We start from the raw sequence: 24,906 nt of genomic DNA on the forward strand, positions 1-24,906 counted from the left end.
CTGCTTTTCTTCATGTTGGGATTGGAAAGTAGTTTTCTCTTTAGTAATGAAATGGGGGAAAACAGTGGGAATTCTCCTTTGCTCTCTGATAATGCATTCCTCTGGGGTCAAGAAGACTTGGAATTCAGGCTTAAAATACAGCCTTGGGAAACAGGCATAAATCCTTCTGTCTGATTAGTCTCAGCCTGTTCTCGTTAGTACTGAGTGGTTAGAAAAGCATGATTCAGTACTTATACTGATTTACTCATGGTTTTACCTAGGCTGAGTCTTTAACAATTTATTATTAAAAATATTGGATGTAGTGTTGCCTTTGTTGACTTTTTACTGAATGTGGGCTTCTTAGCCCCAAGCCCCATTCTCCTTATAATTTACATCAACACTTGGCCTTTGATCTCAAATGTGCTGGAAATTTAAAGTGGTGACGTGGTTTCCCCGACAGTGGGGTTTGATTCTCTGCTGATCAGCCCCGTTGTCCACAGATTTCTCAGCTCTAGCCCCAACGATAGCAGTAGGTCAAGATACCACCTTTCCTTTCCTTTTTCTGGAGACATTTAATCTCTTATATCCGAATGTCTAATGGAAAGGGATTTCAGACTTGCCTAGTGGGAAAATTGTAATCCCCCAGACAGTTGTATAATAATCTTGTTCTTTTACTTGGAGTGTGAAGTTCCATTAGGTTCCGTGGTTTGCTGTCACACATGATAAGACAACACTGAAATGTACAGTAGTTTGTACTTCTGCTCTTCCCCATGATACAGAACCCTGCAATCATCGAGATGGTTAGGACCTCCGACATCTCCAGGGCCAACTTTCTCTCACTCACCATGTATTGCAGCTCTGACTTCTTTCCTGAGTGGGGCAGCCTCCACGGAAGACGTGTGATGTGCAGGCTTATTCAGGAACACTAGTAGGCTGGATCCAGATGGGGTGCCTGGGTTCTCATAGACATGTGCCTTAAATTAATTTGAGATGTTGTATGTCAGTTGGATCATTTTTGAAACGTAATGGCAGGACCTCTCATATCTGCTTTCCCAGGTGGAATTGGGGCATTCCACACTGTTTTGAGTAGTTGGCTTTTCCCTGCTTTGTGCTTTAGTATAAAGGACCCTGGTTGGCCCTCGTTGTGAGTCACATAGTCTACAGTGGAGGGAGGATAACATTAACATATTTTGAAGATGATTCTATTTCCTTGGCTAGTTTTTGCTCTTAATTCTTCCTTTTAGATGTCTTTGACAACTAGTAGCAAATTTTCAGGGTGGGACTGAGTGGAACCCAGTAGCTGGCCCAGGGAAGAAAGTTTCAGCTCCGGGCTTCATCGCTTTTTTTGAGGATTCCCTAGCACACAGAATGAATGGTCTCTTTGGGAGAAACCCTGACATAATGAAACACGGAGAAGGCGTGTTTGGTTAAGAATCTTTGCTTATTTTAACTTTTTTTTTTTTCCTGTAATTTTTAGCTTGACTTTCTCGGGGCTTTGTGTATTTGTTTTGTAAAAGTGGCGGAGCATTGTTGTAAAGTATTTTGAGTTTTCCTTTTCTGTTCTGTTTCTGGTCTCCTGCATGTTCAATGAACTCTCCTTAGGTAAATATTCCCTTTTATTTGCATTTCAGGATAGTTCGTTGTAGTTTCTGTCTTAAAATGAAAAGCCCCCCAGCAGCCAGTGTGAGAGCGAGTGCAGGTGCGGCTGGAGTCTGTGTGCGGCCCTGTCCTGTCAGTCCCACTGCTCTGCTGTTCGCCCCCTCGCCCGATGTTTGCTCGGATGCACTGACTCACAGGCCCCAGCAGCTCTGCTTCGCTGATGCACCTGGAATCCTCACGAGGCCTTCTCAGCAATGGAGGGCAGACTGAGCGTATTTAAACGTGTAGCCACAAACCTAGCATTTCACATAATGTAGTTCGATAACTAATAAAGGAATGTAATTAAGTTTTAAATTTCTGAGGAGGGGGAGGGGAAAACGCCTCCAACGGAAGTGTTCTGTTAATAGATGTGGTAGACCCCTTGTTGTTTAAAGACAGCCCTCTTACTTTTACCACCTGGAGGAAGAGCTGTGTGGGGCTGCGGGGCACCTTTCACTGGGGTGTCGCGCGCGTGCCCCCCGCCCCCCTCCTGAAAATATTTCTGGCGATCTGGTGTGTTAATACAATTATTGAATGGCTGCATTGGCAGGGTGAGATAAAACGGTTAAATCTGTTGTTTGTTTTATTTCTGGGTGGGGTGGGAGAGGGAAATGAAATACTATGAAATACTAACATTTCCTCTTTGGAAACCTAATCTGATGTTCTTTTGTTATCACTCTCATTCTCTAGGCATTGAGTGTAACTGAAACCCTGATTAAACCGTTGGAAAGATTCAGGAAAGAGCAACTGGGAGCCGTAAAGGTCTGTGTCTAATTCGAGTTCACTTATAAACAGAAAACGTCGATGTCTCTGCCGCTTCAGTGTGTGCTTTGTTCACATTTGGCAGCGTTGAAGGACATGTTGGAATAAACCATCTGTTGTTTTATATTTTAAATGTGCATTTTCCCCTTGGGGGGGATATGAAATTGAAAACAAAACAAAAACACCTGGGTAGGACAGTAAAACCTCTGGTAATGTTGGACTCTACTATTCCATGTAGAGTTTTAAAAATATCTTTAACCAAACAACACATTTACCCCGAGGAGACGCATCTGTCTCTGTGGGGTGTGCAGTTGTTACCATACACCTCCGTTTTATGGCGGAGCAGAGCATTGTAGGGTTGGGGAGCGTCGGAGAAGGTTAGCAATGCTGCTGCACCCTGATGCCATCGGAACTAGGAATGTTACCAGTGGAAGTGGAGTTCTTGTCGTGCAGGGAAAAGAATTTCCTGAGACCCTCATGGGAGGAAGGGGGTCCATGGGTAACTATCGATGACGTAAAATTAAGGGGGTTCCCCTCCTGACTTCCCAATGTCCCATCTCTGTTCGACCCTCTATGGAAAAGGTCTTGTCTTGTGCTCAGCAAGGCCAGAGCAAAAGCCAGTGCCCAGAGTTTAGGCTCCATATTCAAGTTCAGTTTAGACCAGTCCAGCATCTGGCTAGCTTGCCATGTGTTTCTACTCACAGTCCATTGCTGTGCTGTGGAATTCAGGCTCCGTCCTGGGGCCTGTGTGTGGGGACCATGTGACCATGGGCCATGTGGCTACTAGGGCCACAGGGCTATGGAGCAAACAGGTGAGTGTACCGTGCAAGTGCGGGTCATTGGGGGGTGCGGGGCAGGGAGGGAGAAAGAGAGAGAGCGAGAGCGAGAAAAAGAGAGAGAGAGTTTCTTTGATCCCTTGAATTTATATTAGCTTAAGCTTAGGAAGGACCAGAAGCTTTTTTGAAAGAACCAATCAACTTCCCAAGTTTGTGAGCTTTTGATAAGTTTACACCCCCTCCTTAGACTGACAGGTCTCTTTGGTCAAGCAACTCCCTCTGTGCCCTGCAACAAGCCAGTCACCAGAGGGCGAGGGGAGGGAGGACTGTTAATCCCCCATGGGGTGTGAAGCTCTAGCTCCCTGGCTAAGCAAGCAGGCTTATGCTCCCCAGTTTATTAAGCTCTATGTCTAATTCTCTTTGCTCCCCTTTTCTAGCTGAGTACTGACAGTAACAGGAAGACAGTATTAGGTTATTGGGATGTAATTTCCTTCAACGTAGCCAAAATTTACTGAGCTTCTGTTATGCGCCAGTGTAGTTATAGGTGCTGGGGAGTCCAAGATGACTGAACCATGCACTCTGCTCTCAAGGGTCTGGGAGTGAGCCCAGGTTGCTGGGAATAATGTAGTGATGTATCCACAGGGGGCCTGGGATATATTTAGCAGCTATTAAAGTTTTCTTCAGGATTGAGCTTTGAGGTTATCCCAGAGAAATAAATTCCACCAACCTTTCCTGAGTTTTCTGCATGTACTCAAGGGAGAAAAAGTATCATTCGGTGTGTTAACCATTTTTTGGCTTGGCGTAAGGAGAAGAGAATGACATCGATTTTAGGTGGGGGAGAGAGTTTTTATATTTGTGTTTTTTGCCCCGATGTGCCTTGGAATATGAGGTGTTTTTCCTTATTTTCCCAAAAATACTGTTAAAATCCTTTTGTACAAATTACTACTGTGGCCTCAAGTGGCTATGGGACCCAAAGAGTGCTGAGTTTTTAGTTGCTATGTGTGGAATCAATTTTATTATAAGTGATTTGTTAAACCGTCAGACACTTCTACTTGGCATTGTGTCTTACAGTTCTTAGGCTGTGTTTTGAGGGGAGGGTACCCCCCAAGTTCCTTTACTGGGATTGTCTGCTGGGCTTCATGAAGCTGAACGGTGTCCTCTGGCTTTGTAGCAGGACATTGGAGGTCTGGTGACATGGACAACTAATGGGCTTTAGTTTCTTACCTGTAAAATGACAGACTTTGGGCTCTGACTGCTCTTGTTCTGTAGTTTTATGATCTGTTTTATCTTGTCTTCTTAGGCTGTTTTAAAACTTAAACATCTTGTTTCTTTTCCCTTTTAACATTTCATTGTTGAATGTGTAGACAATATCTGTTTAAAATTTTTCTTTTTGTAGTGGGACAGTGGTGGACTAGCAAGGACTGTGTTCTGGAAATGAAAAAATGAATGTGACTTAATGAATGAATATATTTTCTTTTTTATTTGCTACCTACCCTACTGGGTCTTTCTAAATCTCTGACCTTGGATTTTCTGTTCACTCCTCTCCACCAGATGTCCCCAGCTTCTGATATTGTCCTTGTTCAGAGTATATCATATAAAGCAACTGGCAAAATATAGGGCCCTAAGAAAAGGAGAAATTTTTTTTAATAGTCTTAGTTTATGCCTGGAGCTGGCTATTGGTCAAATTCCATCTGAAGTCCCTTTTTTATTTCTTTATTATTCTTCCAGCTTCAACTTTATGAAGCATGCATTCTTGTTCTGTACATATGTGTATTGGCTGTCATACCTATTGATGTTACCTTTGAGGAGGCCAGTCATTGTGGGTTATAGGGAGAAGCCTTTTATTTTCACTGGCAGTTTTGTATATTATAAGAAACAGTAGAGAAAGCTGATTTTCTTGCAATATATAAATATTTGTCTCTTAAGTCTTTATGAGAAAAGACTATGCTTTATTTCTTTATTTTCTGCTAGCTTCTACTCTGTCTTACTGTATAAGGTACCTAATAAATGACCAGTTCTACTGATAATTCTAGAAGAATCAGGGAAGGGTTTGTAATCTGGACATCTAATTATTTTCTACACCTGTGCTTCCTAAATGTTCAGTCATATTTTGACAAGCACATGGTCTTGCTCCATTGGTTTATCTGCTACCGGGGATACTTAAAGAAAAGACAAAAAAACTTGACTCTCTCAGGTTAAAGTTCTTTGAAATAGCATAAAACACTTTTCATGTGGGGATTTAAAAAAAAAAAAAGCCTTTAAGAGTTGACCACAGCAGAACTGGTTTGGATATAAGCATCAAATGTTTATCTTCTCTTTTCTCTTTGCTCCCATCTGATACTGCCCTACCTTTTGCCTCGTATTGAAGCTCTTCCAGTTCTGTTTATTCTTTTCTCCAGGTTCCAGAATCCCAATTACATGTTTAACTTGTGGTTTTACCGTCATCTAAATGGCTAGGTGGTTTTGTAAATTGGATTTTTAAAAAAGTCCCATGGTCGCTTTTTCCTACTGTGCGCTTCCGTATGGATATGTTTTTCTTCAGTCACCTCTGTGGTCTGGGCTCATCCCTCCGGTCTGTAGGTTCTGCTGTGTTTCCTTACATGCTTGCCAGCTTCTCGCCTCTGTTTAAAAAGCCCCATTTTCCATTGCAGGACACAGGTGGGTCTGTGCTGGGTCACACCAGGTTGCTGGTCAGCTTACCTCAAGGCCTAGCTCAGCTCCTACCTCTCTGAAGCTGTGTCACCTCCCCTAGGAGCCTGTCCCTTATTCCCAAGTGCCCGCACCACGCTGCAGGAAAGGAATGAATACAGGGACGAGGCAACATGGGAGCCATGCAGATTTTATAAAAACTCAGAAATACCAGAATGCGATAAAAGTTACGGTGGGAGAATTTAGAATTGCCCTTTCAGATTTTCAATCAATCAAGTAATGACAGTGTGCAGAGATCACACGGATGCCGCTGAACTTATATTGGTCATCGGGCCTAATCAAATGCTATTTTGCAAAGAGCCACTTATCACTTTAATTCAGTAGGATAAAACATTTAATCAGAAGGATTGAAAAAAAAATTCATCTCATATATTATAACTTAACTGCCTCAGCTGCTACTAGTCACTCACAACCAAATTTCTTTTATTTCTGTCCAAGACTGTCTAATAACTAAATGTTTAATAAAAATGGACGTTTTGAGATTCTGTAAGTGACTACAAAATATGGGTAAAAAGTAAATCTATCTAAATAATTTCTTTTTAATATTTCAATTAGTTTACATTCAGTATTGTTTTCTATTAGTGTCAGGTGTATAGCATAGTGCTTAGACAATCGATATCAACACTTTACAAAGTGTTCCCCCTGATATTTCCAGTACCCACCTGGCGCCGTATGTAGTTATTTCAATATCATTGAATAATTTCTTAAATTAAGTGTGGTGAAGCAGAAAAGAATATTGACTTAATTTGATAAGTTAAAAGAGAATTTTAGTCACAAAACACTTAACGGTGCTTATCACATGGCATAGTGTGAGAGGTCCTGGAATACAATTATGAATTAAAACACTACTGCCGGTGGGGAGACTGTCAAATATAAAAGCAAAAAATAACACTGCAACATGTTATCATATGATATTGTTTCAGCCTGCAGTGCCAGAAAACCTTTCAGGAAGACCCGATTCTTCCGTGTTTGAATCCCGTTTCTGCCCCTTAACTAGCTATGTGGTTTGGGGCAAGTTCCTCAGGGCCTCTGAGCCTTAGTTTCCCAATCTTTAAAATGAGACTGGTCTCAGCAGGTATGGTGAGGACTAAATGCATTTGATAATGCCTTTCCCATGTCTAGTGCAGGGCTGGCTTACGTACGTGCAATTATTTTATTATCCCATTTACGGCTTGCTCCGGGTTAGCTTGCCAAGCAAGAACTACTCAAGTTTTGGCCCACTCGCTGCATGCTGCGTTTAAGGGTGACGTGCTGGAGCAATGGAGCATAGACTCGTCCTGGCCAAGTCCCAGTGGGTGGGGGACTCTGGAGCCACAGTGTGGGTGGTGCTGCTGCAGCCGGGGCTCCCTCCTTTGCTCCTCCTCTGCCAGAAGGCCCCTGCATCCCTGCCTTGTGGCTCTCTTCTGAGAGTGGGACTCTCACCTCTTCGGAGGGAGGCTAAAGAAGCTTAATGGATAGGGGGACAGTGGGGCCCAATAAAGCAAGTGAAGTGTCCCGTGGGAAAGGTGACATTTGGTGCAGGAGTTAAGGGAGGGGGCGCCTCACAGACGGGGTGGCATTTCACCAGGCTGTAGGATGTTGGTAGACTAGGGGAGACTCTAGTTGGCGTGGATATATAGGGTTTTGTTTGAAAAGTGCTCCTGCTGGTAAATTAAATGTGGTATTAGCCCACCTCTTGATTTAATAAAAAGCGAGAAAGAGTTAGAATCTCTAAAAAGGTATTTAAGCTCTTCTCCAGACTATCCATACCTTATTATTATTTTATGTTTTTAGTTTGGGAGCAAGCTTTTTCATTTCCGCCTTCTAGAATATTTCTAAAATACTGAAAAACTTTAAAAAGTCATCTGGTAACTTAAAAAAAAAATCTTCCCTTCTTTCAAAACAAAACAAAAACATTCTAGTACCCTGTAGAAATGTGGACAAGTCACAGTTATGTTCAAACTTTTGTGACTTCTTTATATGTTCTCAATCCATCTTTTTAACATATAAGTATTTGTGTGTGATTAGAGCAAAAATTGCTTAACAAAGAATGCTTTATATGTTAGCAAATATTTACTTTTCTTACATATTAATTGCTTTGTCTCCCTGTTTTGCTGTTTGCCTTTCAGAATGTTTATTGTATATTTTTTGATATCTAGAAGTTCTTAAGGCTTCTTCTGTTGCTTTTTTTTTTTTTTGCTTGGAAGGCTCTCTGCTCTCTTCTAATATCTGTGAAAATACTTTATTAAAAATAACTTCATTCTTTACTTGTGACTCTTTCAATCCATCTGGAATTAATTTTGATATGAGTTGTAATTCTTCTTCTATTTCCAAATAGCCAATTACTCCAGCACCATTGGTTGAAAAAAAAAATATTATGCAGTGATTTGTAATGACCCCTCTCTCTCTATAATTTCTAATGTATTTAGAAGACCTGATTATTTAAATTTTGCTCTTTAGGTTTATGAATTTCCTCTGCCATTTATACAGTGTACATCTTTTTTGACTGATAATGTTTTAAGTAATAGCTCTTCTCTACTATTTTTTTCTTTTGCATGTGAGATTTTTGAAGTGATTACAAGCGGGCTTCTCATGAATCGTATTTAACCTATATGCATACTTTTGTTTGACTTACTCATGCCCAAAATTTAAAAACAAAAACAAAACTTGTTGCCACTATTTAAAAGTCACTGGGTTTTCCAGCTGTTGCAGAAGAACCAGAGGGCACAGCCCATGTGCTCAGCTTACGTTCCCACGCGACAGAAGCCTGCGGGGGCCGTGTTATGGCCGCCTGCACCTCTGGAACCGATGAGGGCTTTCTGGTTTGCCAGCGCCCAGCCTGCTTCAAGGATTTCCCCTTCCAGCTTGCTCTATTCATTACATTACTACCTGACTCGTACTTGAGTTTGCAGTGCACTTTTACAGAAGAGTTTTTCATTGTGTTTAATTTGATTCTTGAAAGAGCTTTTTGTCTTAAGTTGCTCAATTTATTTTACATACAATATATGTAATCCATCTGTATATGTATATATACCCTGTATTGTCATGTTAAAGAAACATTCATATTATTTCAGCACAAAAAGTTGTATGAGCACAAAGCAACACTAATATTCTATAAGGGCACTGAGAGCAAATGCAGGAAGGAATAATTATCTCCATCTTACAGACTCGAAAACAAAACACAGTAGCATTTGTATTATACCACACCCTGTGTGAATGAATGTATTTCCACTCTAATTGGTGGGTGTGATGCTGCCTCTTGGCTAAATTCTTTCTTCTCCACAAAGCCTTGAAATCACCATTTCTTTCATTCTAAACTTGACCCATGTATTTGTTTCCATAGCGCAGTGTTGTTAGTGTGCTGGGTGTTTTGAGGCTGATTTTAGCATCGCTCCTTCTCTGTTCCGCGCTGTGGTTCTGATGCAGTCATACACATGAAAACGTGTTCAGTCTTCCTGGCAGGTAGTAATCTGCAAAGGCGGTGGACAGTTTTGACTCTGTGACCTTGCGCGGCAGTGATCTTGTAAAGGCAGCAGCGTGATAAGTGCCATCCCTGTTCTCTGTAAACACAGGACACCGCTGCTGGGGAGGCTGGGTGGAATCCTAACTGGCCACGACTAGGACCGGAGTCCCCTGACACCCCATCTCTGCGCCCTCCACAATAGCAGCTTTTTCACATGGCGGAGATTTTGTAATAATGGCCAAACCTTTCTTTCCTTTATTTTTCTGTTATTAAACTAGTTGATGAAGCATATGATCCTGAAAAGCAGAAAACAGTAACCATATATTCATGCCTTAAACTTAAAAAACACGGTTGTTAATGAAACTTCGGGCATAAAGGAAGAGTGCTTCTATTTAAACAAAAGTTTATTCTTTCACGTGGGTGAATCACAGGATACAGAACTTTAAGATTGGCTCTGTGAGTGAGCCAGCACAGAAAGAAGTCCTGATCTCAATCAGAAACGAAGGTTCTGTGATGTTAATCTTTTTTTTAAAGTTGTGCAGCTAGTTTGTACTTAAACTTGGAGTAGAAATGGGAAGGGACTTCAGTTCCTGCGTCTCTCTTCTCCGTCGGTGTGGGATCTTCAGGTGAGCTGGCAGAATGTCTGTGCTGTGTTCCCGCTGCAGCAGTTTGTTGTCCTGCGCGGTGACTAGAGAGGGATACATGCGGAGAAGTAGAATTCGTGTGATTTATTCAGTCTCTTTGCCCAATAGGAAAAGGATCATACTGGGAAGGGCTGGACTACTTCATTATTTTTGCTTTAGAAAGTGGAAGTTGGAAAGCAGGGGAGAGCATGTTCCTTTCAGGGAGGTCTTGGAGAGTCTGGGAGAGGTTCAAGTTTATGGAAACATTTGGACGGTCTGCGGACAGAGTGTGCGCTCACCGGTGCTCAGAAATGTTTATTAAAAATCCGTTTAAGTTGGCAGGCTGTGTGAGGGGAGTTAGTCTGTCTCTTCTGCATTTAAAATGTTGGTTATTTGTTTTCTCAAAAGCCGCTGTAGCAAAAGACAGCCACTGCTAGTTCTAGGCAGGACCTGAGAGACGTTTGTAATGTTACCCACGGGGTCTCTGTACAAGAACGTCAGTATTATTTTAGGCCCAGATAGTGTTCTAGAAATTCCTGCTAAGGTTGGGAAGGTAGGTGCCATTTCTGGGCAGAGGATCTTACTGTTGTATTCATACTGGAGACAGTTAGGGAGAACTTGTCCCAAGATTCCCTCCCCCCGATATGATGATTATTCTTTTTAAAACTAAGTAAGAAAAACTTACTTAGTTTTAAATGAATTCCATTTCTGTGCCAAAATAGATCTAGCAAGTTTGCTTTTTGAAGCTTTATGTTCTTATGTATTCTTCTTCAAATTTTTTTTAAAATGTGGGGCAAGGGACATGGGATTAATTCTATATACTGATAAGTACGAAGAGTTGAAAAATAACAGGCTTGGGAAAAATCCCATTCAAGGAAGAAAAAAGAAAAGGTAAGTGACTCTTCAGTTCTAATGCTGACTTGATTGATAAGCCGTGGCCTGGGTACAGATCCATTTTTCAAATAACTTCATTACATTCAGTGGCCCTTTTTTTTATTATCAGATATTTTTCATATTTTAAGCTTCCCAGCAGATTTCCTATGTGTATGCGTTTTTCCCATTTAATCATAGTTGTCTCTGTTCTTCTGATTTGTAGGAAGAAAAGAAGAAATTTGACAAAGAGACAGAGAAGAACTATAGCCTGATTGATAAACATTTGAATTTATCAGCAAAAAAGAAAGACTCACATTTACAAGAGGTATTGTTTTTATTTTTCTGTTCGTTTCTAAAATTTAATAAGTACATGTGTTTTAAAATTTTTTATTAAATTTATTAGGGGTGACATTGGTTAGTAAGATTCTGTGGTTTAAGCACACAGCTCTGTGGCACATCATCTGTCCATCGCATCGTGTGTTCACCACCCCAAGTCAAGTCTCCCTCCTTCACTATATATTATTTGCCTCTTCTTTGTTTTAAAGGTGCTTTTCTTTTGAAAACTTTTTATGGAGGATTATCAGAGATGGAAAAAAATGAATATGTGTCCCCCTGAATTAAGGAAAAAGTTCTTGTGGAACAAGACACAAGATAATTAATACATTTTACAGTGATTAATTTAGTATGGACTCATAGTATCGCAACCTTTGGTTCTCTGTGTATATTCACTGGAGCAGTTGTAAGCAGCATTACTGAAGAACAGATATATTATTTTCAGGAGTAGGTTCATTAATTTGCTTTCAAGGTTTCTTGAAGAAATGAATTGAATTTAATAAGCTCATATACCATTTTGCTTTTATGTGAAGGCGGCATTAATCTTATTTAACACTGAAGAGTCAGGAGGTTCTGCTTCATCGGAAGGAGAACATCTGTTTTACTTTTGTTAATAGACTCATTTTTTTTTTTTTTTTTGGAGTCATATGTAAGGAGAAAGGAATTTATATCTTATCTCTTATTTTCTCTTTTCTGAATTTCCTGCCACTTGCTTTATTTCCCCTCACACACTTGAATGCAAACTCAGTGGCTTACAATTGGGAACATATGCTTTCATTAAAAAATAATGCTGTTTGCAACTGTTAGGCTCTTGACTCATCGCACAAAACTGTGGTCCCCCCTTTGTTTATTTTTAAACACATAAGGAATCTGGGCATAATTTACCCCTACAATATACACTTACTGAAGTATCGTCAAAAAGACATTAACCACACTAACTCTAGTACAAACCTGGATTGTTTTTAAGTGTCAGATACGTAGTTGCAAGTCGTGTGTGGCCATTTTGACATTGCCCACGGGTCACGTTTTCTTTTGTCTCTTTAATACCTTTGACTGACATTTGGATGGCATCTGACAGTTTGTAGAAGGGAAAGGGGTTTTTATATTACGTAATCCTCACCCCAATGCTGTAGGGTAGGTAGGGCTCCCTCCATTCTCTCCTCATTCCTTCCATGTTATGTAGGAAAACAGCATACTTACATCTGCTCCCTCATCCCCTGCCCTCCATCAGTTTTGAAATGACAGCTGTTGTTTTTATAGGCCCTCTTTATGCTCCCACTCTTCTCCCCTTATCTCTGTTTTCAGATATCCTGAAGGGATTTCCACACCCCGCATTATTTTCCATTTCCCCTTCACTGTGGAATTAGGGATCTCATTCTAAACATTGTTTAGGCAAAACCTTTAGAGCCATCCTTGGTCCTTCCCCTCACGTCCATACCAGCTTGTCAGGGCAGGTCTTTAGTTTCAGGATATACTCAGAATGTGGCCACTCCTCCCAGTCACATCCCCCTGGCTCAGCCGCTGGCATCTCTCAGCAGATTACTACCGAAGCCTCTTCATTGGCCTCCCTGCTTCCACCCGTGTAATCCCACAGGTTATGTTCTATACAACAAGCAATGTGTTGTTCCTCCTCACACACCCTTCTGTCCACTCCCTCCGGTGACCCAGGGCCTGCCTGGCCTGCCCTCACGCCCATGTGGACTGCCCCGCTCTGTCTGGAACGGGGCCAGTGGATCTCGTGCTCTGGGGCTTTGCATTGCTTCTTCTTACTGCCTGATATATTTCCCACCCAGATCCACACGCCTCACCCCTTCAAACACTTTCTCAAGTACTCTCCGCTCAGAGATTACCGTGTGACGTTTTCCTTGACCATTTCTACAGTTCATTTGCTCGAGTGGCTCACAGACCTCAGGGAATCATTTACTTCAGTTTACCATTTTATTATAAAGGACACAGATGAACAGCCAGGTCAAAAAGTACACAGGTGAGGTCTGGAAGGGTCCCAAGTACAGAAATTTCTGTGCCTGTGAAGCTGGGGTGTGCCACCCTCCAGGAATATGGACCCATTCACCAACGTGGAAGCTCATGAATTTATGGAGTTTAATCTGTAATGCTCCCTCATCCCTTTCCCAGAGGAGGGGGGTGGGGCTGCAAGTCTCAAGCCTCTGATCACTGGGTCTTTCTGGTTGGTGCTGTCCAGGGGCTCCCTCATCTCCTCATTAGCATCATCCCAGGTGTGCTCTGCATGGGCTGCTATGGAAGGTCAAAGACACTCCCATCACTTCAGGCCATTCCCTGGGTTTTACGAGCTTTGTGCCAGGAACCTGGGACACAGACCAAATATATTTATTCTTAAACCACACGTAATGATTGCCTTTTAGACTTGGGTCAGGCTAAGAAGAGTGCTGCTAGGTCCACTTTGGATGCCCATGACATTGTTGTAAATGATGGGCTGTTGACAGTTACCAGGGGGACTGGTGGTTTAATCATGCAGCACACAGTCCGGAAGTTCTGAACAATCAGAACATCAGAGGGGTGTGGCTAGCAGCTGGCTGGTCATGCTGGGGTTATTGCAGTATCATGAATAAGCAGGGAATCTGCTAAAATTTAAAAAAAGAAAGGAAAAAAGAAACAAAAACCACTTGGTAAATCTGACCCTGGTGTAATTTTTTTGAAGGACATTTTCCAATGATACTAACATGGAGAATCTACTCATAGCTCCTCAGATATTTATTTTATTAAATACTCAACAAAAGTACATTGTTTTGGTTGGGAGTTATGCCTATTAACTGCTGGTGGCTGAACTCTCAAACCCTGGTTATTTGAGGTATAAAAATATGACTCTGATGAGTGTTACATAGAAATTCTGGCTTAGTAATTTTATTCTAATTTATTCTATTTTCGGTCTCTTAATCTGACTGTGGATTAATATGGTATTTGTCTTTTTTTATCTTGCTTATTTCACTTCTTATAATGTCCTCAAGGCTCATTCCGGTGGTACGCAACGTGTGTTAGAATTTTCTTTCTTTTTGAGGCTGAAAGGTAGTCCATTGTATGGAAAACCCACGTGTTGTTTGTCCGTTCCCCATTGGGTGGACACTTGTATTGCTTTCACCTTTTAGCTACTGTGAATAATGCTTCCGACAAATACCCATTGAGACTCTGCTTTTAATTCTTTGGGGTATATGCCTAAAAGCAGAATTGCTGGATCATATGGCAGTTCTACTTTAAGTTTTTTGGAGAAGCGCCATGCCGTTTTCCTTAGGGGCCACACCACTTTCCATTCCCACCAACAGTGCCGAAGGGATCCAGTTTCTCCACATCCTTGCCAACGCTTATTTTCTGTCTTTGATAGTAGCCACCCTAATGGGTGTGAGGTGGTATCTCATGATTTTGGTTTGCTTGTCCCTAATGATTTAGTGATGTTGAGCGTCTTTTTCTGCACTTACTGCCATTTATATATCTTCTTTGGAGAACTGTCTAGACAACTAATTTTAAAAGAAAAAATAGCCAAATTAGGAGACATATCACACGATGGCTTGTAAGAATGGTTTCGAGGACCCAAATTCCTCCTCTGGAAGAGTGCTCCTCTCCCAATCCCTTTCCAGTTAGACGAGAGAAGCTGGAACCTTTTTTCAGTGTCCTGGTGATGGGGCTGCCTGTTCACTCCCAGGGCATGAGGCTCAGTGAGGATTTGGGAGCGTGACTTACTGCCCATGGGCTTCAAGCCCTGACCTGTCTTTGAAAGTGGGCTCTGGGGATGGTGCCTTTACTGCCCCGCCTCACCTGCTGCCTTCACTCATGAGTGCTGGGGTGACGGGTGTCCACCAAGTCAGATAGTGAGGGTTTTAGACGTTCGCAGACCGTGAGGTCCCTGTCGCAACCTACTCAGTTCGGCTGCTGTAGCAGCAAAGTAGCCATAGCTGCAGGAGGTACATAAACCAACAGTGATACCTACATCCGTTCCAACTTTATTTAGACAGAACAGGCGGTGGCCCCAGCTGGCCCGTGGGCTGCAGTTTTGCAGACCTCCGATCAGGGGGTGTCCCTCCTTGCTGCCCCTCTTGTGACCAGCCTCAATTATTCTAACTCAGGCAGACATCCAAGTGGAGCAAAACCGACAGCACTTCTACGAACTGTCTCTTGAATATGTCTGTAAGCTGCAGGAAATCCAAGAAAGGAAGAAGTTTGAATTCGTGGAACCTGTAAGTATCATAGCTGGCTGTTCTGCTACTAGAATTTTGTGGCCGGATACCAATGCTTTTCATTCTAGATTTAATCAATGGTTTCTTGAGGCTGTAGCACACATGCATGAAACAAGGTGTCATTCATCGTAAAGGGTGGACACAGATGCCCACACACCTGCGGCTCTCAGCCTTCTTGCACCTGCAACACATAATGGATGTGACTTCTTTGGGTGCGTGGTCTCAAGGACCCTGCAGCCAGGTGCAATTTCACCTTGAATGGAAATCCCTGTGAAGGAAATGATTCTAGAATGTGGGTGAAAGCAATGGTGTGGGCAGGATCATCTTTACTCTACCCACGTTTATTTCTAAAGCAAGTACGCCAGTCCCAACTTGGGTACTTTCAATGATTATTGATAACAGATTATTTCTAATATCAGTTACACTGCTGAGGGCCAGCTCAGTTAGGAGCCAGTATGTGGGACATTTGAAACTATTTTGAGTTGCTTTATATTTATTTTAGAAACACGTGACTTTTGTTAGTGCTTCTGTAGATATATTGTAATAGCTTCAGTTCTTTATATATTAATGTTTATGTATATACATGAATGTATTTCTCTCCTGCATCAAAATGTAAAGGGTGTTTCATACTGTGAAAAAAAAATTGAGAAACACTGGAAGAATAACTGAATAAGGAGATATTTTTATTATCTCACTTAGCAAGCAAGCAAATTGAATTAGGGAAAGTTTCAGTAATTTGCCCATGGTCTTGTGGCCGTGCTGAAGTTGGAAATTGACCCCTCGTGACTGCTTGATGTCAAGAGTCCCAAGCTCTTCACTGTTCATTATGCAACATTCTGAAGAAAAGGAATTCCAGGAGTTTAACTCTCACCACAAATTTCTTTTACTCACATGCGGGCAGGTCCAGTAGAGAGGGGCAGGTGGAGGAGAGTTGGCAGGAAACACGGGGTGTGGTTACCACCCCGCCTCTGCCCTTCTCTGTCTGCGCCAGTGACTGACAGTCCTGGTGACAAAACTGGCTGCATGCCACTGGTTGCCATTTAGCTCTTTGATTCTTTGAGTCCACTTTCTTCCTAAATTCTGTCGACCTAGAGTGATCAAGTTTCAATTATAAACGCACATAGTGATTCTCTTGACTACAAATAACAAATGGATGATGTAGAATTTTATTTCTCCTACACATCATGCTATGAAAGCCGTCTAATGGCTCTGACATTTAAGGATCACAGATCCTTCCTTTAAAAAAAAAAAGACTAATAAATAAGATGTAATTAGATTTGATCGAATTCTAGTGATTGCCTTTTAATTACTCTACTTCTGTAGACTCACAGTGAGATAAGGGGAAATGTGGGGCTGTTTTTACTGTCCATCCCCCGCCCCCCAAGATTTTTGGTGCTAATGTCACTCTTTCTTTTTTGTCTTAGATGCTGTCATTTTTTCAGGGAATGTTTACTTTCTATCATCAGGGCCATGAACTTGCCAAAGACTTCAATCACTACAAAATGGAACTACAGATCAACATTCAGAATGTAAGGAAATGAAAGTTTTTTGGTATTTGAAGATGTCTGAGATGTGTATTTTTTAAAAGTATATTTTATTGATTATGCTGGTACAGTTGTCCCAATTTTTTCCCTTTGCCCCCGTCTGCCCCGTACCCCCCTTCCCTCCAGCAGCCCCCCCCCCCCCCCCCTTAGTTCATGTCCATGGGTTGTGCATACGTTCTTTGGCTTCTCCCTTTCCTATACTATTCTTAACATCCCCCTGTCTATTTTGTGCCTACCGGTTATGCTTCTTGATCTCTGCGCCATTTCCCTCTTTCTCCTCCTTGCCCCTCCCAGCGGAGATGTATATTTTTGATTTATTATTTGAAGTCTTAAAACTATGGCCGGGACCTGGAACCTGAGGCTACATCGCCACCTTCTGGTGCATTAGCGTAATAAACTGCTCTCCAACTGGGCGAGGCTCAGGGAGTTCTGCCACCCGGTGGCTCTTTTAGAAATTTCATGTAATTTAATTTTCTTATTTTCAGAAAAGTCACTAACGATGCTTTTGTAGTTACAAAGGATTCACATGCTTTGTTTATTTTTGACTTTTACTTTTCCAGTTTTGTTGAGTCACAATTGACAGATGACACTATGTAAGCTTATATAATGGCTTGACTTACGTAGATGGTAAAATGATCACCACAGTAAGTTTAGTTAATACATATCTGTCACCTTATGATGAGGTTTAGACTCTAGTCTTCTTTCAACTTTTAAATATGTCACAGAGCAGTGTTAACTAGGGTCACCCTAGACTTTGTAGGGTAGTTCTAAGGATAAGCTTTGTTATGCAACCCAGAGGCCTCTGGGTGAGGCAGACAGAAGAGCATTGCACTTTGGAGTTCAAGCAGTGCGGTTATATTGCCCCAGCTGTCTTCCCTTCCCTGTATGTCTTACCGGGTTTTATTCCCAGGCAGACTTGCGGCATGAGGAGGAATTTCTTTCTTGGGTTTTAAACCTATTCACTAATCTATTGGGTTCACAGGTGCTGTTTGCGGTGTTATTTTCCTGGAAAAATGTATGCTTTCCATAGGTCTTGATAAGGAGATTTAGGAGAACTCTATCTGTTAAACGTAATGTGAGTATTGATCAGAAGGTGGTTGGATGTTGTTTCTCTCGTTAGTTTAGTTGATTATGGAAGTGTTAGCACAGTGAGTGAGTTTTCGGACAAACTCCTGGCACATGATCAAAGACATGCGTGTAGAAGGATAGGAGGCTCTGCAGTTGCTGCCCGGCTTTCAATTCCTTAAAATCTTAGAAATTGAAAATAAATGTTTCTTTTGTGTGTGTGTGTGTGTGTGTGTAGATTTGGCTTCTTTTTTCTTTCTTTTTTTCTTTTTTTTGTATAGCCCCCTATACTTGGGAATATTGACAATAAAATCTCTTGTTTCTTATAATTTATGTGTAAACTTGTATGTATACATTGTTTAAACATTCAGCTGCATTAAATGACTAAAAGAGTAAATCTCCTTTCCCCATCATTCTTTTATGTCATAGAATTAAAAAAAATTTACTAGTTAGCCCTAACTTAAAAAAATTGCCTTTGTAGGTAGTAGAATATTTAGTCTACTGATGCTGTGATTTTTCAGAATACTTTTGCAGCAGAACACAGTGTTGTAAAAAAGATCATTACATAGTTCAGGGGTCTCCGACCTCCAGGCCTGTCAGGAACTGGGCCACACAGCAGGAGGCGAGCTTGAATGTAATGTGCTTGAATCATTCAGAAACCATCACCCCCTCCCCCTCCCCCCCATCCCCGCTTGCGGAAAAATTGTCTTCCATGAAACTGGCCCCTGGTGCCCGAAAGATTGGCCACCGCTGATTAGAAGATTAGATTATAAGTGAAATTCACTTCTTCTGTCTGGACCTTGTCTGTCCAGTGCAGGGCTGACCTGGATGAGACCCTCGGGCAGAACTGGATTCGTGTTTGAGGGGCCAGTGTGACGTGGGAAGGCAGGGCCCCTTATTCAAGAATGAGGCCTTTCAGGCCACGGCAGTAGAGCATCGCACCGAGGGCATGGCCTTCTGAGCGCAGGGCCCTGGCCACGCAGAGGCCGTGTGCCCGTGAAGCCAGCTTTGCCGCCAGGTCCAGGCGAGGTGTGGGGGCTGAGCCGTGTCCCCCAGGCTTCGGCGGAACTGTTGCAGTAACACCTGCTCATGCACTGAAGCGCTTTTGTAACACAGCTGCGGGGACAGGGGGATGGAGCCACCTTGCCTACAGAGCATATTTTCTGAGAGATTAAAGATTTAAATGTGAATGTGCACTCAGTTATGAAATATTGTAAGACAAGCGATCATGTCAAATGGCTCACAAAATGGCCTGGTTAATATCCGTAATATATTAAGAATTTAGCATACACATTTGGTAACAACATTCACTTCCTGTAGAGAAATGGCCAAAGAACAATTTACTGAAAGGCAAAAACAAAAACAAACTAAAAACAAAACCTTTCTCTGTATCGTTTGGAACTTGAGGATCGTCATCAGTCAGTTGCCCTGAGTCCTTCACCTCGTCCCCCCCTCTCCATTTTCATTGTGTCCCAGGTGTTTTAATCAAATCTTAGAGTTAGCTAACTGTGTGAGATAACATTATAGGTAATTTGGGCCAACTTAGTATTTTACTATAATAAAAAATAGCAAAGCTATTTTATGATCAGAAAATGAAAGTTATTTAAAAGGCAGAACAACCTACTTTCCCCAATCTTATTGCCCCTTTTCGATTGTAAAAGGGATTCGATTTTTTTAAAGACAGACATTGATTTTTATCCATTTTCCACAATTGCAAATAATAAATAGAAAGCAAAAAATAGCAAGATGGCTCTTAGAACACCGAATATGTAGAAGATGGTAAATTTCATCAAAATTAAAGCCTATTAAAAAAAATTAAATTGACGCTTCTAGGATCTCAGTCCCCAGAGGAACGTGGGAAAGGAGACTAGAACAGAATTCTTGGAAGAGACTATAACTTGAGAAGTCTTAATTTTCATAAAGAACCCCTAGAAGATATGAACAGTTGGGAAGAATTTAAGAATCTGCAAAAATGTTTTTGTTAACGATGTTGGGAGAATAGCAGAACATCAAAACAACAAACCAGGCTTTCAGAAGAAGAGATTGGAAGTGATTGTGTGAAAACAGGGGCGTGGTTATTTCTGAGGAGTGGGTTTACGGTCACTTTTTATTTTGTATCTTTTCTTTTTGTCCCCACCCAGGACCGTTTGTGCTCTTTCCTCTCTGTGTTTTATAATGTTGTGGAATTGTGCCCAGTACTTGGTTTCTATAAATACCACCCTCCACTGGGAGGAAGAAGGGCTTCTTTGGGGAAATGGCTGATTTTACGACAGGACCAGAGAAACAGTAGGAGATGAACTTGGGACTCCTTCTTGGATCGGGAAGTAAGGGATTACCCAGAAAATTAGGGGGCCTGTCAAAAGACCCAGGAGCTAGCTAGAAGGGGCCCCACTGGTCAAACCCAGGGCAGTTTGAACATTTAACATAATAATGAGGGTGTTGGGTAAATAGGAATGGGTGTGCATTTGCGTGTGCACACTCATGTCTATATGTGTATGGTATGCACACACACACACACACACACAGAAAGAATTGAGGATTGGGAGGAATCACAGCAAAGTGACAAAGAACGTGAGTAAAATCAGGGTATGGTCAGGGTTAAGATGGGGACCAGAAACCCTTGGGGACAGGAGACATGGAAGGCGGGAAAGACTGGCCGTCATCACATGGCCTCCACCCCCTTAGCCGCCTCCGAAGTTCTTAAGAAACATAAATGTTTAAAAAGCTCTGAGCTTGTGTTTAAGGTTCTGCTGATAAGTCTCCCCCTTTACAGTCTGCATCTGTCCGACTCCCAGCCCCCCTCAAAGTACGTCCCATTCTTCTATTTTTCTGCTCATAGGGCCCTTGGTAACCCTTTCATTATACGGAGGAGAGGAGACACTTCAATAGCAATTTTTCATCTCCGCTCCCCCAGTGTCGCATCAGCAGTTCTTCGGTGTTAATACAGTTATTTCTGAGTGTGGGTGAAAGACGTGTCCAGAGACGCGCTGGTGCTGACGCATCACCTCTGCCTCGGTCATCCTGCCGCTTGACAGAGATGGTGGCGAGCCACGTCTCTGGGTTTCAGAAATGTGATTTGTCTCCCCAGCTATCACGGCATTATTTGTAGGTGATGTCTCCCCCTCTTCTTCGTCCGAGAAGAAATGTCATTTTCAAGTGCAGTTGCCTTGACCTGGAAAAATGATGTTTCTATTTAAGTTTAAGGGAAGAGTTAAGTTTTCAGATTCTGAGCACGTAGATGTATTGCTGGTGTAAGAGTAGTAACGAGTCAGATTGTTGCAAAGGAAAGACTTCCTGGATAGAGATTTTATGACCTGCATTAAAAAAAAATTCTATGATTTAGTAATATTGTGGGAAGTGGGTTGCAGAATTTCTTATGTTGCATAATAGAATTCTTCTTGGTGTTAGCAAGCTTCTAAAGTAATATTTAGTTACGTGGACTCCTTATTAGCTATTTTACCACTTTTTCCCCCCCTTTTCTCAACAAAGAGGCACACTGGAAGACTGGGTCTATTTTGGGAAACTTGTAGACGAATGCTACAAATTTAATTGTAGTCATCCAGAGACTCAAAAATATCCATGAGAAAACACACACGAGAACCTAAACCTCATGCATGTTTTTCCTTCATTTCAGACGCGGAACCGTTTTGAAGGTGCAAGGTCAGAAGTGGAGGAGCTCATGAACAAAATCAGGCAGAACCCCAGGGACCACAAGCGAGCCAGCCAGTTCACTGCAGAAGGCTACCTGTATGTGCAGGAGAAAAGTAAGTGGCCCCCCGCGGTGGTGCAGGGCTCATTCCGCATTATTTTAAAACTTCTCCTGATATTTTTGAAATAATCCTATGCTTTCCTTGGCTCCTCCCATCCTAGAAGGCGCTCTAGGGAGGTGGCTGGGAAGACCCCTGAATTCTACACCGCAGTCTGTTAAAACTTGCCCGTAAGGGAGCCAGAACTTGACCTAAGGCTGACCTTCTCTTTCTCCTCCTTTCGCCTGACCTTGTCCTTACCACCAGGACCCCCCCCCCCCCCAATACACACCCATGTGTAGGTGTCCTTTGATGTCTTGGGGGGGGACTGGTTCCAGGGCCCCACAGATACCAAAGTCCTCGGATGCCCCGGCTCTTAACGTAGGATGGGGTAAGACAGCACAGGCTACAAATGCACATGCTTCCACCTCCTGGCTCCCACAACCCTGCTCCTTGTTGAAGTCAGGAGGGATGCATTTCTCTCCTTCCTTCCCATCCTTTCTTTCCACAGCCATCTGTGATCGTTTGTTCTTACTGTCATTATCAGGCTGATTGCAGGTGGTTATAAAAGCTATTTCTAAATGACATCCTAAGATATCTCACAGAGTTTTTAGTGTTGCATCTTAAAAAAAAAAGGATTGATTTATTGAATTTTATGACGAGGGGAAGGGAGGGAGAGAGAGAAACATTGATTGGTTGCTCATTTTATGGGCCCTGCCTGGGGACCGAACCTGCAACCCAGACATGTGCCCTGATTGTGAATCGAACCAGCGACCTTTCACTTTGCGGGAAGACGTCCACCCCACTGAGCCACATGGGTCAGGGTCATTGTTATATCTCAGCGACTCTCCAGTGCCTAGAGGGTCCTTATTTTGAAGTTCAGGCAACCACAAACTCTTAACTTTCGACCACTTGGTCTTATTTTAAACAGTTGAGCTCTTCAAGTTCACGTCTTCAGCCATAGGACTTGATTGCTCGTTAGTAGAAAGGAGCAGAATGAGAAAACAATTTTATATTTTCTGATTTCCTCCCATCCCGCTCTTGACTGGAGTCAGGGTGCTTTTCAGTTGTCATTGCATTTGTGAAGCGCGGCCGATTTATGGGACTGTCTGCCCGACGGTTTCCGTCGCCAAAAGGGTTCATGAACAGTCCGCGCTGCGCCTTGAAGGTGCTGTTGCGTGCGGTGAGCAGAGCTGCTGCCCTTCCCCTTGGTCCTGGTTTCATCTGGGCTTTGGCAGTCGTTGTGCAGAACAGTTCCACGGCAGGGCGGGCACTCTGAATTTTCCTGATGCTTTCTTTCGCTTCTTAATCTCGCTGATTGACTTTGAAAGAATTAAAATACAGGGTAGAGACATAAGGAGGAGAGAATTTTTCTATCACATGTCCACGTGGAAAAAAAAATCACAGGAAATTTTAATGTTTGGGTTCTTATCTGTTTCTTAACTTACTGGCTTTTGGAGGAGCTGGGCTGAAATTGGATGGGAAAAAACGACAAAAACAATAGTGGCAAAACTCTTCTCTTGTTAACTGTACGCCAGGCATGGTGCTAAGGTTTCTATGCAGCGTGTGCCGCTTAATCCATGAAGAGAACCCTGTCGAGGGCAAGGTGCTGTTACTAGCCCATGGGCCAGTGAGGAAACGGAGGCACGGACAGGTCAGCGCGTGCCCCGGATGGTTCGCCTCCTCAGCGCTGGCTTCGCTGGCCTGACGCGGGAGTCCATGCCGCACTCTCTCCCGCCGGTGCCTGGCGCTTGGCTGGGTGTGAAAAAGCGTCCTCAGCCCGTGTGCTCAGAGCCGGTGGCGTAGGTGGGGTCCCCTGGCTGTCGGAGGATGGGGGAGAATGGCAGCTTCGTGAGTGGGAAGACCTTGTTATTTGGGATTAGAGACTCTGATTGGAGGTTTGGCGTTGTCATTTCTCAGGCATCTGATCTAAGCTTTGTTTTATTTTTTTTAAGATTAAAATGATAAAACTATACCATCCCCTCCTCACGGTTGTATTCTTAGTACTGAATGGACTATCTGTGCAATAATTTTTTGAAGTGTAGAACAAGAAGCATGTGCTACCTCTTGGTGACGAACACACACAGTGGTTCTAACGTTCTAATCTGTGGGCTGATGATGGTCTGGGATCCCCCTTCATCCCCTCCCCCGGCCCCCCAAGGGAATGTAGCTAGCTAAATGCATTTTTAAAAAATGAATTCTTTTTCCTCCTAGTTTGTCCTTGATTTCTAGGTATAGAAGGTTTACTTGTTTGTTTTGAAATGATGGTGTTAATAGATGTTAATTGCTTTTTAAAAACGTCTTGCCTTGGCTGGACATTACAGCGTTGCCCCAGATACACCAAGGTTGTGGGTTTGATCTCCGGTCAGGGCACATAGAAGAAGCAACCAATGAATGCATAAATAAGTGGAACAAATTGATGTTTCTCTCTCTCTCAAAACATAAATAAATAAAAAGCCGTTAAAATGTCTTTACATGGTGAAAGAAAAACTGACGTCAACCTATGTTGGGCTGAACTTTTGTATTGTTACGATTGGACCTTTCCTGGCCCTTGAGATTCTAGATGCCAGGCCCTGCCTCCCCTCCCCCACTCCCTTTCCATGGAGGATGACCCTGGTCTTTTAAGAGCTCTCTGGTGGTTGCAATACTGACTTGGCAAGACTTCAGAAGGGGTTCTGAGAATGTCCTGCCTATGTGGATAGCTCACCCCTATATTCTTCACACTTCATTTTAAAGCTCGGCTGTACCATCCTCCATCAGGGCAGCTGCTTACTGAGGAGGAGCTTCCGCAGGCTTAGAATAACCGATGGATTTCCAGACCAGGTGCTTTCTCTGAGTGCTGTGATTCCACGGCTCTGTCACTCTGAAAGGCCCGGATTGAATCCAAAATGATTGTGTGTATTAAATTGAATTCCTGAAACCCTCATGAATTCTTAATGCCTCGAAACAAACAAATACACCTTACAGAGAAGAGATTTTTTCAGGTGAGAGATAACAGTCCAGCAGACTCTTTGAAAAGTGTGTCTTGGACCCGCTTCGGCGTTGCTGAGCCAATAGGACCTTTTCTCGAATGCGCTCCCTGAGCCTCAATTTCCCTAGATTTTCCCTTTCATTCCCGTGAGCAGCTCTCGCTGACTTGTGTCCTTGAACTGTCTTGCTTGCTGCTCACTGGGTTTTTCCTCGTTAGTAATGTGGAGCTCGGCACATTTGC

General features: G+C 42.6%; 1 protein-coding gene across 1 annotated transcript in view; it reads left to right on the forward strand.

Moving 5' to 3' along the window:
- Nucleotides 1-24,906, forward strand: part of ARHGAP10 (Rho GTPase activating protein 10) — a 241,608-nt gene that overhangs the window by 83,035 nt on the left and 133,667 nt on the right. Inside the window, exons 4-8 of the mRNA XM_090290426.1 lie at nt 2,308-2,379; nt 11,026-11,127; nt 15,230-15,340; nt 16,765-16,869; nt 21,584-21,713. Of these exons, the coding sequence (XP_090146552.1) occupies nt 2,308-2,379; nt 11,026-11,127; nt 15,230-15,340; nt 16,765-16,869; nt 21,584-21,713 (520 nt within the window). The remainder of the gene's footprint in view (nt 1-2,307; nt 2,380-11,025; nt 11,128-15,229; nt 15,341-16,764; nt 16,870-21,583; nt 21,714-24,906) is intronic.

The sequence above is a fragment of the Furipterus horrens genome, unplaced genomic scaffold (assembly GCF_987537825.1).
Source record: "Furipterus horrens unplaced genomic scaffold, mFurHor1.1.pri manual_scaffold_10, whole genome shotgun sequence".
Taxonomy (NCBI): Eukaryota; Metazoa; Chordata; class Mammalia; order Chiroptera; family Furipteridae; genus Furipterus; species Furipterus horrens.